Here is a 20,324-nt window from a genome sequence, read left to right as displayed (position 1 = left end):
TCCTACGCAGCATGCATGTCTTGGCAGTGGAGACGCTGCTGTGGCTAGATACTTCAATATCGGGAGCATCCATCATTGCACCTGTGACAGCACTGGAGGTCTTTATGGCTTCAAGAGCAGTGGTCATGGTCTGCAGACCTCTGACCACATCTCCACTAAAGTGGCCCATTTCTACCTGCAGGGACAGTGTTCGTCTTGAGTGGAGGGTGATTGCCTGGGCCAGGCTAGTAATTGCCTAGGTCAATGTCCCCAACATGCTTGGACTGCTCCTCTCATTATGCCTCTGCTGCCTCCGATCCTCCACCAGCTTAGTGCAGAGTTGTCCAGTCAGGGCATCTAACTTGTCATCCAGCCCGGCCTGTTTTTCTGCCATTTGGTGGCATATGTATGTGAAACCATGGGCAAGCCTACTGTAGATAACAAGCAACTGTCTTTGTTATAGGAGCTGAATTTGCAGCATTGCCTGCTCAATGCCCTAGCCTCCGCCTGGTCACCCGTGCCTGCTTGGAAGTGGGCATAAGGCCTTGCCCTTGCAGCCTCTGCAAGCGCTGCATTGGGTGCAGGTCTTGGACCCTGGGGACAAGAGTTGTTGCTGGTGCGGTTGCCTGCTGGGATGTGTTGTCCTGGCCGTCTGATGTACCTGGCTGCACATTCAGCTCGGCCTCCATCTGGTCAAGATCCTGATCTTCCCCTGCTTCCTCTTGTGGGTCATGGATTGGCACAGGTACATCTATCTGGTTTATTAAAAAATAAAATGCATGTGTGAGACACCAGCTCAGTGGTCAGACAATGTTCTTCAGCTCATGCCAGTGAGTGCCTCCACTGTTTGAGCACGACTATACATCCCCTGATGCAACAGCTGTGACTTTTGGCGCCTAAAATGAAGTGTCTAGGGGTATCTACATTACATGTCTGTGGACTGCTGGGTACTGGCAGGTATGTGTGATTAATATGTATTCTGCACTTGCCACGTATGGCTGCAGAGGTGTTGATGGTCCCTGAGACACACGCTGTATTGCGACTTATAGCGCATGTATCACCCGAAGGCATCAAGGCGCTTGCCTTGGGAACCCGTCCTGGCTTTTTCCCTGTGAGATAACCCCTACTGGGCATCCCCAAGGTGAAAGCCAGGTATCCCGCAGCGGGTGGGCCATAGTGGAGATTAAGCAAGCTATTGTCCAGAGTTGCAGCGTGGGACCCCATGATTAGAGTAGGCACCGAGGAGAGAATTATCGAGTCCGTGGACATTTTTTGGGCTCAGGACCCTGCCGCGTCAGGAATTGAACCCTAGTCCCGGGCCAGACCTCTGCATCAGGGTCTGCCGCTCTAATCAGTGAGCCACACTCCTCCACGCTGTCTCTGCATCCTGTCCAGAATCATGTTGTGGCACAACAGTTGAGGAGGGCAGCATTAGATGGTTCTGGTCCGGAACCTTGGGACTGTGCCAGCGTGCTTTTATCTTTGCTTTGGCACGAGAGCGCAGGTTGTACCACCTTTTCTTGAGGTCACCGGTGGACTTATCTACAACTCTGAGGGCATTGATTTGTTGCAGCATCTCTCTCCAGATCTTCAGTTTTTCAGACTGTGGAAAATCCTGGGAGGCCTGGCCAAACAGCTGTTCATGGTTGTTGCAGCAACCATCTGTGAGAATTTCCAATTCTCTTTCAGAAAACCTTTATTTTGCATTTGCGCTCCTTAGCTCCCTTCTCGCTCTGCTGGCTGGCCATTGCAAGGCTTGCTTGGACCCTGTCACGATTTGCGACCCTCTCGAAGTCATTTTGCTACACCCTCACAGTCAGTTTGTGAAACACCTGCAAATTGCAATAACAGACTCGCTAAATACGAGCCCAGTAATTGTGATACTACTCAATTGCGTGCCACAAATTGAGCACCAGAATTGATCATACATTCCATTTAGCGACTCGCAATTTGTGAGTCGCTATTTCTCGCAATTTGCGAGTCGCTAATTGGCACGGTCGTACATCTGGCCCAAAGTTTATTAATGAGTATCTCCAATAACATTTCTCTCAGTTCAGCAACTTGCCCAGGAACCTACTGTAAATTCAGATGAGGAAATTCAGTTTAATTCAATATCTGATTTCTTAAACCTTTTGGTCTTGTTAGGTATGGAAGGCCAAATGTAAGAAGAATGTTCAAGATAGTCTATGAAAGTCTCAGCAGGACCTCTACTATCAGTCCAGAACTCCCATTCCTTTCCCTCGTTGTCATTAGTAAACAGATAGGTCCACTCAGGAGAAGAGTACTGCCGACAAGGCACCCTCAGTCTTTTAGACTTTCGAACATTCAACCTATCCCCTTCATCTTCACTCCACTCCGATTCACCAGAGATTCTGACATTTGTACAAAAACTCTTTCTGAGGAGAACTTAAATATTCTCCTCTCCTTATACTTTGGCCAGCTTTCCTCCACCACATGTGATTCCACAGCGCTAGTTCCTTCGTTATGTTCAGGATCTGCTTTGTTCACCATTACTGCATCAATTTAATTAGGTTCAGGCTCAACTTCAGATTCCTCATGACCCTCCTCAGATTGCTCATGTGCGGTGTCAGACTCTGTCTGGATCCCTACAGCTTGTCTGACCTCTTCCGATGGTATTTCGACCACATCTGCCGCCTCTTCTAAGGGAGGTACTGTTTCTTGTTCAAGGGGGCATGGGACTCTCCGGGGTGAGATAAATGCACCCAGTTTGGAAGACCACCACCCTTCACAGCTGTCATAGTGCCCTAGATCACCTGGTACGGACCAGGCCATTGAGGCTCAACACAACTCTTCCTCACATGTTTCTTCACCACGACCAGTCCCCTGAAATAAAGTCATGGCACTGCTCCTGGTGTGGTGGTGCAGTAGCTGCTTCAACCTGATGAGACACAGAACGAACCACGTCAGCCATTCCTTTACAGTAATTAATCACCAAATCCTCTGTGATGCTTACTAATATATGAGCAGCCACACTAGCCAGTCTCATAGCCCTCCCCATGATGATCTCCTGGGGCGGGAGTCCTGTTCTTTGATCTGGGACACTGCAAAGACTCATCAGCACAAGAGGCAAAGCATCAGGCCATTTCAGAAATTTTGAAGCACACACTTTAGCAATTGTAGATTTCAAGGTACAGTTGACTTGCTCCATGATGCCTGACGCTTCTAGCCAATAACTGTAATGCAATCTCTGCATAACTTTTAATGCTGCACGTAGCATTCTCAAAACCTCATTGTTGAAATGGGTTTCTCGGTCTGACTCCAAAGAGGTTGGAAATTCGAAACTTGGAATGAATTCCCTCAATAACAGCTTAGCTACAGTGAAGCTATCACATCTCCTAGTCAGATAGCCTTTCACCCAATGTGAAAAGATGCATAGCACCACTAAAATGTACCTCAATCCATTGCACACTAGCATCTCAACGAAGGCCAATTGCATCCTGTTGTAAGGACCTCCAGATCTCCCTATATAACTAAATGTGACAGCAGTTAGCTTCATCACATTATTTGCTGACAAATGACACATTGATAACACAATGCCTCAGCCATCACCTGAAAATCAGGTTAAGCCAAGTCTGCCTAAACAATTTCACCATGGCATCCCTTCCTATGTGCATCCAACCATGGTAATACCTCGTCATCAGGGGCAACATAATATTAGGCAATACTGGTCTCCCGTCTCCTAAAACTCAACTGTCATCATCCTGTTTCACACAACCTGCTCTTATCCAACCTTGTTGATATTCCTCAGTAACCTCTTATTGTAATCTCTTCACTTCCTTCCATGTATCAGCAATTGTAATCAAAAGGTTGAAATTGGTTTCATCTGTTCCTTCATTTATATATTCACCGTTAAAAGTACAGACATTCATTTCACATTATGTCTTCACATTCACATTTCACAATTATTGTTGGCATAACGGTTGACAACTGTCACAAAATCATTTCCTTTACAATGGGCAGGACACCTAACAACAGCAATACGTGCATGCATTTGGAAGCCTTCTGCCAGTTTTCTTTCGTTTTCTCTATTGCAAATAAGGGACACTGATGTAGTCATGAAACTCCTCTGAGAACATAACTGTCTGAAATCGCGAACCACATGAAACCTGTACTGGCTATCTGTGAATATTGCCACTTTTAGCTGGTCTGAAATGCAGCATGCCAAGGTAAGGGTAATCGAAATTTGCCTAGCTTACGTAACAGTAAGTTTCAATTCTATTAAGGACACGGAGGCGAGGATTATGCTATATCTTCCTTCGCTTTATTAACATAAAGACTCCACAGCAGCTTAGGAAAAGATATATAATAGTAACAAAAATGCTTTAAGACATAAAGCATTAACGTAACGTTCAACAAATCAAAACAACAACTCCCGAGAGTCTCTTTGTATAATGATAGTCCATAGTCCTTCCACTCTGTCCATCACCGCTATAAATCCGGCTTTCTCTTCCTCTTCCTCCTCTTTCTTCGCGCAGATCACCCCTGAACCTCATTGATCCTGCTTAGCACCCTCGTTGCCTGTCGAAAAAGGGAACAGCATCAGTGAGGTGGCCCAGGAATATAACAATAAGGCGAGGAGCATTCAGAGACTAGTACAGTACAGACCATGTAAAGGAAAACGCTTTACTTACTGCCATACGGGTGGGTAGAGACACCACTGTAGCCTGGGTGGGATAATCCTCGCCTCCGTGTCCTTAATAGAATTGAAACTTACCGTTACGTAAGCTAGGCAAATTTCGATTCTATGTCAGGACCGGAGGCTTCAGATTATGCTAGTTCAAAGCTTACTTACCACCAACTGGGCCAAATCCACCACTGGCTTAAAATAAAACCTCTTAAAGGTGGAATCCGAGGACCAATCCGCCGCTCGCATTAGGTCCTCCAAGCGAGCACCCACTGAGAATGCCTTAGAGGCCATGGCCCCCCTGGCGGAGTGTGCTCCAAAGAGAGAAGTATTGATGCCCGCTTCCTGCATGACCCACCGCACCCACCGAGCAATAGTGGGGGAGGAGACAGCTTTGTGTGGCTTTCGCAGGGCAATCAGCAACTGACGCTCACCCGGAGGGCGCAACTCCAAGGTCAGATCCTCATATGCTTTGAGGCATTGCACAACACACAACTTAGGAGTGTCAAGAAAAGCTGGATAGGAAATGGATCGCGATGACGTTTTAGTGCGTCGGCCCATGGTAAACATAACCCCATCCGGGGAAAAGATGCGTGCAGAGACATCCAGCACGCGCACATCAGAGACGCGTCTGCAAGAGATCAAACATAACAACATGGCCAACTTCGCCGATAGTTCCTTAAGAGACAGATAGGAATTGGCCGGCCAGGACAAGAACAAGTTCAGAACCAAATTGACGTCCCAAAGGACGGAGTACCTGGGCTCAGGAGGCAACGCGAGGCGAATAGCCCGCAGAAGCCGGCAAACAAAAGGATGTTCCCCTACTGGGTGACCATCGATGTTGTCGTGGCCTGCCGAGATCGCCGATCGAATAGCATTGATCGTTCTATAGGCCAAGCCCCTGTCGGCTAGGTGAGCCAGGAAATTCAGCACGGGAACGAGGCCTGCGACCAAGGGATCCAAATCCCTTCGTAGACACCAACGCATCCACTTAAGCCAAGCGGATCTGTAGCGCTTCGTCGTACTATCGGCCCATGCTTTGGAGAGCAAGTGTTCAGCCGACCCCGAAAGGCCAGGGAGCAACCAGCGTCTCCTGAGAGCCTCCACGCCACGAGGCGGAGAGAGCTCTGCGTGATGAGAGGATGCGGTTCCCGATCCGGATTTGTCAGTAGCAGAGGAAACAGGGGGAGTAGGATTGGAAAATCCCAAGAAAGTTCCAGAAGAACCGGAAACCACACTTGAGACCTCCAGAGCGGTGTAACCAGCACCAACTCCGCTCCCTGGCGGCGTATTTGGGCCGCCATTCGCATTATCATGGAGAACGGGGGAAACGCAAACGGTTGTTCCCGACTCCAATCCTGCAGAAAGGCGTCCGTGGCCTCCGCCAGAGGGTCCGGCCTCCAGCTGAAAAACCGCGGCAGCTGGTGGTCGAGACGGGACGCAAACAGGTCCACTGAAATGGGACCCCAGAGAGTTTGTAACCATCGGAAGACCTCCGAATCCAGTGTCCACTGGCTGGCGTCCCTGAGGTGTCTGGAGTGCCAATCCGCCACTTGGTTGGACTGACCCGGTAGATATTCCGCTGTCACCGCAATGTGACGTGACAGGCAATAGTCCCAGAAGTCCTTCGCCAGGTCCGCTAAAGCGCGGAACGAGGACCCCCTAGATGGTTCACATAACGAACCGCCGAAACATTGTCCATCCGTAAAAGGACACAGGCCTTGACTGAATCCTTGGTCCAACAACGGACTGCGAAGGAGCCCGCCAGGAGCTCCAAACAATTGATATGCAACCGTTGTTCTTCTGAAGACCAGGCGCCGCCGGTGGAAAAATCCCCGCACCGGGCGCCCCAGCCCGTCCTGCTGGCGTCGGACTCTATGACCAGGTCCGGGGCCGAACCGAAAATCGCCCGACCATTCCATGCCTCCATGTGAGACAGCCACCAGGACATTTCCTCCTTCACCTCGTCCGTGAGGGGAACCCACTGATCATAACTCATCCCACGACGCAAGTGCTGCGCCTTCAGACGCTGGAGCGCCCTGTAATGCAGGGGGCCTGGGAAAATCGCCTGGATGGAGGACGACAGGAGCCCTACCACCTTGGCGATATGGCGCAAGGAAGTGCGATCCTTTGCGATCGTCTGCCGAAGCAGGTGTCGAATTTTCGCGACTTTCCGACTCGGCAGGCTCAAGACCGCCTGCACCGAGTCCACCACGAAACCTAAGAAGGTGATCTTCTGAGTAGGAACCAGAGCCGACTTGGAGCCGTTGATCACGAACCCCAGTCTCTGGAGAAGGTGTACGGCCTGCCGAAGCTGGCCCGCCAATACCTCCGGGCACTGCCCCATGAGGAGGATGTCGTCTAAGTACACCAACATTCTGACCCCTTGACTTCTGAGGAACTCCACTACCGGATGGAGAACTTTCGTGAAGCACCAGGGGGCCGACGACAGACCGAACGGCAGTGCGGTGAACTCGAACACCCTGCCGTTCCATAGAAACTGAAGAAAACGACGATGCGGGGGATGGATGGGAACGACTAAATAGGCATCCTTGAGATCCAGTCTCACCATCCAGTCCCGAGGGAGGAGTAGGTCTCGAAGGAGGTCTATACCCTCCATCTTGAAATGTCGATAGACCAACCACCCATTGAATTCCTTGAGATTGATCACAGGTCTCTTGCCCCCATCTGTCTTGTCCACCAAAAAGACGTTGCTGAGGAACCCGTGCGGGTGGCGCGTTGATAGACGGATGGCCCCTTTGCGGAGCAAGTCCGAGACCTCCCCGTCTATCAACCGCGCGTCGGACTCTGAAAAGACCATTGGGCGCGGGGGCATCGCCTGCGTGGGCTGGTCGTAAAATTCTATGTGGAACCCACGTACAGTTTGCAAGACCCAAGCGTCGGCAGTGAGCAATTCCCACTCCTCGTAAAAGGCTGCCAGCCGCCCCCCAATTGGAACTTGATCCAAACAAAGGACACTTACCGGGGGCATTTCCCTGTCCGGAGTTCTTCCTGAACCCTCCGCCGCCGAAGCGCTGCCCTCTGGTGGGATAGAAGTTGTTAAAGTTCGCAGAGGTCTGGTATTGGCCTCTTCCGGAGCCTTGTCCTTTATTGGCGGTCTGCTGGCCACGGCCGATCGCGCGGCCCCTACCGCGACCGGCCCCTCCGGAGAAACGTTGGTGAAACACCCGTTTAATGCTGGATTGGGCCTTATCCAGCGACGTGAACGTGTTCACGAACTTGCCCAGCTCCCTGATGAAGGGTTCGCCAAAGAGGCCTCCTTGGGCTACCGCACCCGCCTCCGACGAGGCCAGGTCTCCCAACTTCGGGTCTAATTTGATCAGGAGCGAGCGCCGCCTCTCAGTAGATAGGGCGCAGTTGGCGTTGCCCAGGAACACTATCACCCTCTGGGCCCAATTCGAAAGCACCTCCGGTGAAATGACGGTGCCATTCGCCTTCGCCTCCTCCGCCATATCGAGGATCTTCGTGGCAGGCCCAACCGCATCCAGCAGTTTATCCTGGCAGGCCCGCCAGGACCGATCGATGCCTTTCCTGGGGTCCTTCATAAACTTCGCCAGGAAGGTGGCCATCTTGGCATCCAATTCCGGGGTCATGGCCACCTTGCCTTCCAAAGTCGGCCTAGGGCACTCCCCACGCAGGCAACCCCGCGCCTCCTTCTCCAGGGGCTTGCGCAGCCTGCCCGCCACAAACTTAGCCACCGTCTCCCCCGGTGTCCAAGCCGCGGAGCGGGGGTGGACGATTTCGTCCGGGTCCAGCATGCCCGACTCATCCTTTGGCATCTCCTTGGCAGAGGACGCCGGAAGCCAAGATCGGGTCGACTCCCCGTCGTCGTCGGTGTCTGGAGAGTCGTACACAGGGGAAGCGGGGGCCGTCGACACGTCCCCCGAAGCCCCAGGATCCACCAAGGGAGTCGGGGGCGCCGCCGTTGCTTTCGCCAGAAAGGCGTCCCGAAGACGCTCAAAAGCACCCCTGTCCACACCTTGGGCCTCCGATGGCGGCCCTTCCTTACAAGGCCTCTTCGGGGCGGGTGGCAACCCGCCGGACGTCCCTGGGAGATCGGGATTCGGAGGCACGTGCGCCGATGCCAGCTTCGCGCACTCTTCCACGATGCGGGCGGAGAGGCGGTCCTCCATAGGCCTACCACCTCCGTCACGCAGCGGTAAATCGAATTGTCCACCGCCTGGTAAAATTCGTCGTCCTGCAGATAGGGGTAGGGTTCCTCCTCGTACTCCCCTTCCATCCTGAAGCACAGGGGTAAATCCGGGGCACCCTGTAGGGCGGCAGTCGAGATAGGTCTCGGAAATGGGCAGGCCAACTGGCTGCGATCACTTTTTCGGGCCAACTGAAGTGGCAGGTGGGCTGCACCAATCCCCCAGCGCGCAGACCCTCCTCGCCGGGACCGGGTCTCCGCACCCCTCAAGCGCGCTAAGCCACACGTCGATCATAGAGGTGCACAAAGTTCACCCGAAGGTGTTTCACGCGGTCAGAGCCGCAATACAGACCCCAACGGGGCGTCAGGAGCAGGGAGGTACAGACCCGGAGCACCAGGTGTCAGAGGGGTACGCGAGGGCTGGCTCCTGCGCAAGCAGACTCCACGGCGCGGCCCCCGCAACTGCGGAGGTGCGCCGAAGGGTCGGCGAGACGTCAGGGCTCCCCCTGGCGGCTTACTTACACACCGCACACAAGTGGGAAAGAAAGATCGCGTAGGAAGGATAGAGCGTTCCCGCGACCGGGGACTCTGCAAGGGAATAAACCATGAAATGAGTCCCCCAACGATCGTACACACAATACAATCTAGCAAACACCGAAAGGAAAAATCTGAAAAGCACTTATCTGGCTGCGGGAGCAGCGAAGAAAGAGGAGGAAGAGGAAGAGAAAGCCGGATTTATAGCGGTGATGGACAGAATGGAAGGACTATGGACTATCATCATACAAAGAGACTCTCGGGAGTTGTTGTTTTGATTTGTTGAACGTTACGTTAATGCTTTATGTCTTAAAGCATTTTTGTTACTATTATATATCTTTTCCTAAGCTGCTGTGGAGTCTTTATGTTAATAAAGCGAAGGAAGATATAGCATAATCTGAAGCCTCCGGTCCTGACATAGAATCAATTCTGCCACCCGCATGGAGAATACTCCTTTAAGCCAGGCAGCTTCCACCACTCCTGTAACGATACAGACAGCATAGGCAGCTCTCAGGTTTCCATCATTGTCCCTGAGACAAGAGAAATCCACAAACAGGGTATGTAAGATCAGACTCAGGTAATGGCTCATCAGAAATGTCAGGTCGGCACTTGGTGCATAGCTCAGTGACATCGAGGCAGTCATGTTCTACTTCAATTTCATCTGCCTTACACTCAGGTAAAGGCATTGGAGTAGCAGGATTTAACATGCAACATGGGTCACGTTCTCTGCTGCCAAAATCAACTGCTGTACCTAGTGAGCCTGCTATTTGTTAAGTGCTGAGTAAGAGCTTCAGTTAACAAAATCTCAACTGAGATAGGAATGTAGACAGTCTTACGATGACCCATCATGAAGCTTTTGCATCTCTCTAAGCTGACACCTGTTGCAGCAAAGGATTTGAGACATCCTGGCAGCACTGATACTACTGGATTTGAAGTAGCAGAAAAATAGGCCACTGGTCTGTGGATACTTCATGAGTCTGTGTCAATACTGAGACCGCACAACCTTTTTGTTCATTACAAAAGAGCCAAAATTCTTAGTTGTAATCTGCCATTCCTAGTACAGGTGCACAACAGAGGCTTTGTCCCAGCTCCAGGAAGGCGTTCTAGCAATCATTGTCCCAATGTACCGGATCAGACACATCCTTGTTTGTTAGCCTCTGCAAAGGCTTGGCCATTAGGGAAAAGTTGGGTATCCACTGGTGACAGTAGCCCACTATTTCCAGAAATATCCTGAATTCTTTCTACATACGAGGCGGATTCCTTTGCATGATCGCCAGGATTCTTTCTTGTGACACCTTTTTCGCACCCTTCACAATATGATGTCCTAAGTAAAGCACTTCTGTCAGACAGTACTGCAACTTGCTTGGGGACACTTTATATCTGTTCTCACCCAGATGGTTCAGTTGGGCTATCATATCAGTTTTGCAAGCCTCTTGAGTATTCGATGCAACCAGTAGGTCATCGATGTATGGACTAGGACAGAATTACAGGCCATAACCAGAGACTCTAGGTTCTTTTTCAAGATTTGGTTGACTATGGAAAGGCTCTCAGTATACCCTTGTGGGACACAGCACCATGTTAAAACACAATTCCCCAGCCGTAAAACAAACAAAAGATCAATCACAGTGAACCATTTACCCTTGGATGGAATCTGAAACAATATCACAGATGGATTTGGTACCACGGGGCAACAAGAAACCACTATTTTGTTAATCTTTCGAAGATCCTCTACAATGTGGTACTTGCCGCTCGGCTTCTGTAAGCCCATAATGAGTGAGTAACATAGAACGCCCAGGATCTCATTCAATATGTCTTGTTCAATCATTGTCTCAATCACAGGTGTAATAACAGCAACTGTTTCAGGCGTTAGATTGTACTGTGGTGTTCTCAGATATTCTGCATTTGGCTAAACTTGGATACAGACTGGCTATTCCCTCGAATGAGGCAGATTTTCTTTCCAGAAAAATCCCAAACTAGGCCCCTCACTGTATCCCTGAGATCCAATGGTAAGTCTTCCACTGTCAACACAGGGAACAATGAGACACCCAAGTTCTGTTTCGTCAGTTTAAAGGCAAAGTCCTCATATTTTGACTGAAGCTCTATTCCCTTTGGGGTACAATAGATGGTGCAATGTAACTCGCATAGAAATTCACGTCCTAAAAGGCACATAGGACTAGAATCACACAACACAAACTAATGATTATCTTCAAATGTTCCTATCTTTACTGGTAATTCTTCAGTAATGGGATTTGATAACCATATATTTGCAACTCCTACAACTTGGATTGCTTTTCCATAGAGGGGTAGGTTTAGAACCTCTGCTGTTCTCACAGTTTAGCGGATATCACCAGTGTCAATCAGGAAAGTGACATTGTGGCCTTCTACATCAGCAGCAACAAAGGATTCACTCCAGGGTTGGATTGGTAATGCGGGCACTCGGGCATAGGTGATGGGCTGGTATCCAAGTTGCAGATGTGGTCCACTTTTTTGGAGACCGTGGTGGCTGATATGGACTGTGTCTTTGCAGTTCAGATGCCACCACCAGACAAGTAGGGGCCTGAATGGCCTTTCTGGAGACAGATGGACCTCCATTACCTCCCATTTCCCAAGAGTCTAGCACTTCTACAAGACATTTCCTTACTCCACAGGCATGTCTCCTGCTTGATTGAAAATGCCCTCACTGTTCTCATGTTAGAAACACATAACAAGCACAGGCATGGAGAATGTACCTTATCTATCTTCGCTGCCAGCCCCTGGAACAAACTCAATGGAAATATCTACCTTTCCACACCAGATTCTCAACCTCACCCTCTGTGCCAAGAGACCAATCAGTTGGTATATGTGTGGTTCACAAAAGTCCCACATGATAGCCAACAAGTCAATGGCAAAATTCAAGAACTGCAAAGAGGTGGAAGCTTTGAAAAGACTTACTTGTTGTAAAATTAGTCATACTTTCTTAAGTGAATAACTCTGTCCTAGTCTCGTTTGCTCCTTTCAGTGACATTGGTTGCAAATGTGTCTGTGTCTGTAATGGAGGTAATGCTATTTGCCTTTCTCTTTAACTTGTTCCGTGCTCATGAGGGCAGGGAGCCGTTCGAACGTTACCGCTCCGCCCATCTGCAATTAATTCCCCGCCTGTGTGGGAGAATTAATCAGTGGGCAGAGTTCGGACGACTCCCGCATGTCATGAGCACCTGACTACCGTGACTCATGACGGCCGTTAGCCGTCTTGATCACCGTGCCCACACCCCGCCCCCTCGCACAGTGGAAAAATTAACTCCGCAGCAAAGGGGTTAAGGGGTACTTAAAATCGGAACAAACATGGCAAGGCCCCCTCCCTGCACATCACAGAGAGGCATTGCTAGCTGCGCCTCTGGCAGAAAGAGGGACGTAAGAGGAAGGGGCGCGTTGTTCTTCTTTCTAGGAAAAAGGCCATTTCAGTACAGTCAGTTGCCTCTTGGAGGTGCAGCTTCCATTTGGGGTGTGCTGCACCAGTGCAGCAAGGTAAAGGGTTTAAAAACCCACGCCTTTCCTTGCCCAAACCTTTGTCCTCTTTTCCTTCGAAGCAGCTGCTACAAGAGCCACCCATGGACCCACCCACCAAGACCAGCACATTTGGCATATCCTTCACCTAACTGGCGGACAAGACCTGGAACAAACCCCCCCTCTCTATGTGATGAAGCCCGACACTGCACCAATTCAGAAAGAACCCTAGACCTGGCTCTTCGAATGATCTACAGAGCTGCTACCATCTCCCCCCACTCCCAGTGCCTTGAGACCCTCACGGTTGAGTAGTGCGCTTTAAAACCCCTGATTGATTGGTTGATTGATTGATTTGGCAATAGTCTGTTAGGCATAGTGGCAGTAAAAATGCCAAAAGAGATCATGTTTACGGCCTAGAACCAGTGCTTTAAATGGGTGGGTACTGCCCTGTACGGAGAACCAGCACTTTTTTATTTTGAGAGGGAGTGTACCGCCACTTCTCTAGAGTGACGTAATACTTTTAATTGGAGAGTACCAGCACTTCTCGGAAAACAAGCAGGTACTCTGCTACAGAGTACCTGCACTTCTATTTTTCCATTTCAACCACTGCCTAGAACACCTTTACGTGGTGTATCTTGAGCCCTATTTATGAGGGTTTGAGATGCTTGTGGTCCTGACTCTAAATGCTTACTCAGAGGTTGCTCATGGTATGATTGTTTAAGGAGTGCTGCTATATGTGTTGGTCACGTGATGCCCCAAGTGGAAATGGTGCAGAAAGAGTTTTTTTCTGGTTATTGGTATTGTACATATACAACTCTGTGTTCTGCTGCAGGTCATCAGCTTGCTTTACCTAAGTATTTCTTGGCTGCAGGGCCTGACCTGTAAGAGTACTGTTAATACTGGACACATGTAAATAAATGTGTTATGCCAACAATCTTTGCGTAGACCAGAATTGTAAAAAACGTGTTTTTCAGTGTATGTATTGGCAAACAAGCTCTACCACTTGCAACGTGTAATTTCACAATATGTTTGGTGAATAAATCTAAGCTATCTCCTACCGTTGAATACTTGAGCAAGGGTGCTCCTTTCGTAATTGGTGTTTTGAAGGGCGGAGTTCACAACATCCCACATCCACACACACTGAACGTCTCGTTCTTTACGATCTTGCGTCAGCGATACCCTTGCATCACGTTCTGCGTGCTGGACCATAGAGTTCCCAGGTTTGAGCTTTCGGATCAGACGTGGAACGGGACGGATTGTCTTTGGACTCAGGTGTCTGTCTGCCTAGAGAGGTGGTAAAGAGGGTGTTGTAATAAACGGACCATTTAGTTTGCTAACATTCGCGATGGTGGTTAGATATACATGAGGTCATTAGATAGCTTTGTAGGCGAAGAAGTACGGAGCTCAGTAAGCACGTACACCCAGGGCAACTACCACACCCCAAAATGCACAGGGAAGCTGGCTGGAGAAAAGAGAATTGACATACAATCTGCCCAGCTTCGTTTGACTGCACCCCTCAGCGTGAAACGTCGCCACAATGCCACGCTTCTGTTCCTCTCACGCATCGGAAATTATCTAGTTGTCAAAGGGCCCCAGGCACGGGGTCACCATGCTGCTCCCCTTATGCAGGCAGGAAACCCAAGCTGCCCCGTTTTGTAGGCCGATGACACAGAGAACATTCAGGTCTAGTTAACGAGGGGAATGGGCTTTGCGGGGGGTGGCCGACCGGAGGGAGGCTTTCCCCCCCGGGGAAGTTTGGGGCTCCGGGAGGAAGGGAAGGGGGGAAGATTTAGATGGGGACACAGGAAGGGATATTGGGTTTTGGGCTAGCTAGTAGGATTGGGCTCCTTTTGGGCTATTGGTGTTAAAACCGGCCATTTTAGGACTCTGGGCACCATTTCGGAGATTGTGACCCAGCAGCCGGTGGGCATAGTGTAGCATTGTTGTTGTGGTAGTGGTAGGCCTTAGGTTTCCATTGTCGACGGTGGTGGTATTAGCGTTGTTGTGACAGCGGAGGGCGGGTAGCGACAGGGAGGAAGGGAGTGTGCCGGGCGGGAGAGCAGGGTGATTTGCGTGAGGCGGCGGAGCTGAGGAGAGCGTACCTGTCGGTATGGCGGCGGAGAACATGGCGGATCCTAGAGTGCGGGAAGCGTTGAGGCTCCTGGGGGAGGCTGGCAGGACGGACCTCCTGCGCGACGACGTGAGGGTAAGGCCACCACGGCGCGCTGCTGATGGCGCCGTGGCGGCGGTGATGGTGTGCGAGCCTCCGCGGTCGCGCGCGAGGAGGGGGGAGGGGGCGGGAGCAGGGGGTGGAGCGGCGCGAGGTGGCGGGGCGAAAGCGGCTGGGGCACAAAAGAGAGGAGGAGGTGCTGCGAGGGGGCGCGGCAGCCGGAAGAAGGCGCCGCTGATGTTTGCGAAGGGGGCGGAAGGCCCGGGGGGGCTGGGGGAGCGGGAGCATGCGTGAGGAGGTTTTGGGAGGCGCTGGGGGAGGGGCAGGCTCTGACAGGGGCCGAGGGAGCGTGCAGGCCCGCAAGACGAATTCCAGGAAGGGGGGGGGGTGAGGGGTGACGGGGGGATGGCAGGGGGAGTCCATGAAGGAGGGGTGCAAATGGTGGGGGGGGAGTCGGTGGGGGGGCGAGGGGGTGGGGAGGGTGGGAGGCAGGACCAAGGGGGCGAGCCCATGGTGGGTGAGGAGGAGGCAGGGGGGCAGGGGGAGTCAGGGGGGGGATCACCATTGCTCATTGAAGAATCTGATGAAGAGGTGGGGGACGGGGAAGGGGGAAGGGGGAGCGGTTGATGTAGAATTGGGGTCTTCAGCAGATGAGGATGTGGTGCCTCCCAGTAGACGGGGTCGGGGGTGGGGCTTCGGGCAGAGAGGGCGGGCGAGGGGGAGCGGCGAAGGGGGTAGCGGGGCGGGGGGGATGCCTCGGGGGTCACGGGAGGATGGAGGAGGGGGATGGGGGAGGGAGGGGTACGGCGGAGGAGAGTACGGTTTCGGGGGGGCCATGGGAGGTCGCGGAGGGGGGCCGAGGGGAGGCGAGATTACTGGGGTTCGAGGGGGGGCGGATGGGGGGGATGGGGCGAGACAGGGGCTTGGGGGTGGGGGGAAGGGGGTTGGGAGGGGGGGCTTCCGGCGCGGCGAGGAGGGCATTCGGCGGTAGGGGGGAGAGGGGGGTGGGGTGGCGACGGTGTTTTTGCCCCGGCATGCTGGACTTCCCCGTTTTTCTCTTGGCAGGAGCAGCTGGTAAGGGGCTCGGGTGAGCAGCATGCGGCTCCAACCCGCCGAGAGGATGGGCCGGCTCTGCCTAGTACGGGTGGTCGCGCTCCAACGAGGGACCATGTGCGTGCGGGCAGCGGATGGCAAGGTTATAGGTCTCCAACGCCCCCCACCCGATGGGTCGCTCCGGCCGCCGGGGGACGGGGATGGAGCAGCACTGTGACAAGAAATAATGATTACCAAAATGTGGACAGGAGTATGGAGAGTGTAGATTTAGGAATGTTGATGACAGCGTGTAGAGACAAGGCAGGTTTGAGCAGGATGTCAACAGGAGCGGTTATGGGAGGTGGAGAGCGTGAGATGGAGTCGGAGGAGGAAGGGGAACTGCGGGAGGAAGGGGGGGAAACTGGTAATGTTGTTGGCAGTGTTTTGCAGATATGCCCCCGGCAAGTGGTGCCGCGAGTGACGGCCCCCCCAGCAGACCTGGTTAGGCGGCGGGATCCGGTGAGGACGCTAGCCTTGACGCCAGGTAAGACCAGTACGGGGTCGGGGTGTGGCTTGGGCAGGCCTCATGGAGGTCAGGAGGGTGGGAGTGCTGTTGGTGGATGCCAGAGGTCCGTGGGGACAGATGCTGGCGGTGGTGACAAGGTGCGATTGGTGAAGGGCAGATACGTGGCGGATGCAGGGGTGGGTACAGAGGGGTTAGGGGGCGCAGCGGCAGGGAGTACGGCGCCGGGGGACGCGGCGAAGGCCGGTGGGTCGGGCACGGAATTGGTGGGGGGTGCGGCGGCAGGGAGCACAGAGTCGGGGGACGCGGCGAAGGCCGGTGGGTCGGGGGCGTCTAGCGCGGGGGCGAAGGAGAGTTGTGACATGCCGGTGAAAAAGCTGCCGTACATGGGGGTGGCGAAGCCACTGGGGGCGCACTTGTCGCTGGCAACTAAGGAAAAGATATGGAAGGGGGAATACGTGGAGATTTTGAGGTTGCTCCACAGGGAGTTGATGGCCAAGGAAGGGTCGAAGGAGGAGGAACAGGAATTAGCTAGGCGTCCGAAGGTGCCTGTCACTATTGAGAATTGGTCGGCTGCTTTTCTGATCTATGCCAGCGTGTACTGTCAGAAGTACCCGGATAGGGCGGTCGCGCTGTTCAAGTATATGGATATAGTGCGGCGGGCTCAGGTGACTTACGGAGGTAATGCTTGGTCGCATTACGATGAGGAGTTTCGGGCGCGCATGGCGTCGGACCCGGAGGCAAATTGGGGGGAGTTGGACTCCGACCTCTACCAGCAGACGATGAGTGGGGCTAAGTTTGGCCGCACCATCTTCACGGCCAGTGGTTTGCCACTGGCGCCGCCCCCCTTTTCGGCCCGCCCCACCCGTGGAGGGGTGGGGGCGGGCGGTGCCGGAGGTAGTCAGGGTGTCGGAACTTGTTGGGATTTCAACAGGGGTTCCTGTCTCTGGCAGGCGTGCCGTTTTCGGCACGAGTGCTCCGCATGTGGGAGACGACATCCAGAGGCGCGATGCTGGGGGCCTTGGGGAGGCCCAGCTCAGTCACAATACCCGGCGCCCGGGCCCAGCAGAGGGAGGGGTGGAGGTAGAGGGGGGGCAGGTACCATGGGAAAAGGCTCGTACTCCGGTTAGGCTGGATCGGTTAGAACCGTTGTTAGAGGCGTATCCGCGGGCGGATGATGCGTCCGTGCTGCGTCGGGGTTTCAGGGAGGGTTTCCGGTTGGGGTACGAGGGTCCGCGGATCGCTCGGTGGGCGGAGAACCTGAAGTCCGTGAACGCACACAAAGGTATCGTCCGGGAGAAGCTCTTTAAGGAAGTGAGGGAGGGGAGGATGGCGGGGCCTTTTGCAGAGGCGCCGTTGCCGGACTTGATCATCTCTCCCATTGGAGTGGTCCCGAAAAAAGAGCAGGGCCAATTCCAACTGATTCAACATCTCTCATGGCCGGAGGGCGCATCGGTGAACGACTTTATCTCGGCTGAGTTGGTGTCCGTGTCGTACTCGTCCGTGGACGTCGCGAGGCGTTTGGTGACGACGGCGGGCACGGGGGCGCTCATGGCGAAATGCGATGTGAAATCGGCTTTTCGGTTGCTGCCGGTTCACCCGGCGGACCATCAGTTGCTGGGAATTCAGCTTGATGGGCAAATTTTTGTGGACAGAGCGCTTCCTATGGGATGTTCTGTGTCGTGCGCCTTGTTCGAACGATTCAGCTCCTTTTTGCAGTGGGCTTTTTCCTGGCGCACAGGCTCTGAGGCGATTACGCATTACCTGGACGACTTCTTCCTGATGGGTCGGCCCGGTTCCACGGACTGCCAGCAGAGTCTGGACAGTTTTACGGACCTGATGGGTCACCTGGGGGTTCCGTTGGCGCCAGAGAAGACGCAAGGGCCCAGCACAGTGCTGTCGTTCCTCGGGATAGAGCTCGATTCAGCGGCCATGGAAGCACGCCTGCCGGAGGAGAAGCGGGCGGTTATGGTGGAGTTGGTGAAGAGCATGTTGGCCAGGCCGAAAGTGTTGGTGCGTGAGGTTCAGGTGTTGCTGGGGCATTTGAATTTCGCTTGGCACGTGGTGCGCGCGGGGCGGACTTTCTGTCGGCGGCTGGGTTTGGCATTGTCCGGTCTGACACGGCTGCATCATCATGTGCGGATCTCGGCAGGCGCGAAGGAGGATTTGAACATGTGGTTGGCTTTTTTGGAGCGTTTCAATGGCGTGCCCATGGCACCCCCAGAGGACTGGGAGTGGGACGTGACGATGTCATCGGATGCGGCGGGAGTTGGAGGTTTTGGAATCTACTGGGCAGGCAGATGGTGCGCGGAACAAAGGCCGGAGCATTGGCAGGCAGGGGGTAGGAGCATTGCTTTCTTGGAGCTGTTCCCGCTGGTGGTGGCTGTGACAGTGTGGGCACAGGAGTTGGCGCACAGGCGGGTGTTGTTCAAGGTGGACAATATGTCAGTGGTGCAGGTAGTTAACCGGCAGTCCGCAAGGGAACCCCAGGTGCTGAAGCTGATGCGCGTTTTTGTCTTGAGGTGCTTGGAACACGATATCTTGTTTCAGGCTAGGCATGTGCCGGGAGTGGACAATGACATTGCTGATGCTTTGTCTCGTTCCCAGTGGCGGAGGTTCCATGGGCTAGCCACGGAGGCAGCGGCGGTCAAGACGGAGGTGCCGAAGGAGATGTGGTTGGTGGGAGAGCGCGGGTCGTTCAGTTGGTGAGGTCATCCCTGGCAGCGTCAACATGGAAGAGTTACGAGCAGGCCTGGACGGAATTTCTGCGCTTTGGAGCGGTAAGGCAGCGGGGCAAGTGGTGTCGGGAGGAGCAGGTGGTGCGCTTCATGCTGGGATTGATGGACAAAGGTTTGGCGAGAGTGACTATCGCGGGTAAACTGGCAGGTGTGGCCTTCATGGGCAAGCTGTGGTGGGGGTATGCACCCTCGGCGGGAGAATTGGGGGGGAGACTTCTGGAGGGTTGGGAGAGGGAGAGAGGAGCTCGAGCGCGGAAGAGGCGGCCGATTACGGAGGACATGTTGGCAGGCTTGCTGGGCCAGTTACCGCGGGTGTGCAGGGATCGGGCGGAGACGGTGCGGTTTTCCACGTTGATGTCGTGGCTGTACTTTGGAGCCTTTCGGGTGTCTGAGTTGGTAGGTTTGAGGGGCGATGCAGGTTTGAAGTGGGGGGATGTGGAGATCGAAGGCCGGGAGGTAGCGGTGCGGCTTCGGCGGTCCAAGACTGATCAGCGGGGGAAGGGTACGTGGGTCTTGTTGGGTCCCGGGGGGACCGAGTCGGTGTGCCCGGCGGAGTGGGGGAGACGGCTGGCGGAAGAAGGGAGACAGGATGTGGCGGAGGTCTTTGGCAGGAGCGAAGGGGGTCGTGTGACGGCGGCGCAGTTGTTGTGGGTCCTGCGGCACGCCCTGCGGTCTATGGGTGAGGACCCGGGGGAGTTTGGAACACATTCATTTCGCATCGGGGCAGCGACAGAGGCAGCGAGGAAAGGCTGGGGGAAGGAGGAGATCAAACGGCTGGGGCGCTGGAAATCAGATTGCTATAAGTCGTATGTTAGGTTGCGAGGGGTAGCGTTGGATTAAGAATGGATGCTGGGCTCGCTGCTTACATATGTCTCTTTACAGGTGCGGTGGCGGGGCCTATGGCGGCAGCAGTGTCCATATATGTGGTGGGCCATTCGTTTGTCAAAAGAGCGGAGAGGGCTGAGTGGGAAAAATGCAGGAATCTCAATCTGGAGCTGGATGAGAATTTGTTCAGGTGTCATTGGAGGGTCACAGGGGGCATGCGTTGG

The 20,324-nt window shown here is 53.5% G+C and overlaps 1 protein-coding gene across 1 annotated transcript; it reads left to right on the top strand.

Annotated features, from left to right (window-relative positions):
* The first annotated feature begins 16,314 nt into the window (after positions 1-16,314).
* Positions 16,315-20,115, top strand: LOC147698777 (uncharacterized). The gene is made up of 2 exons (XM_086933511.1): positions 16,315-16,558; positions 19,145-20,115. Exons 1-2 carry the CDS (start codon positions 16,315-16,317, stop codon positions 20,113-20,115), a joined length of 1,215 nt encoding a protein of 404 aa, XP_086789637.1.
* The last annotated feature ends 209 nt before the right edge of the window (positions 20,116-20,324 follow it).

This window comes from Lissotriton vulgaris, chromosome 8 (assembly GCF_964263255.1).
Source record: "Lissotriton vulgaris chromosome 8, aLisVul1.2, whole genome shotgun sequence".
Classification (NCBI taxonomy): domain Eukaryota; kingdom Metazoa; phylum Chordata; class Amphibia; order Caudata; family Salamandridae; genus Lissotriton; species Lissotriton vulgaris.
The sequence above is the reverse complement of the archived record's forward strand: the minus strand, read 5'-3'. Positions and strand labels throughout refer to the sequence as shown.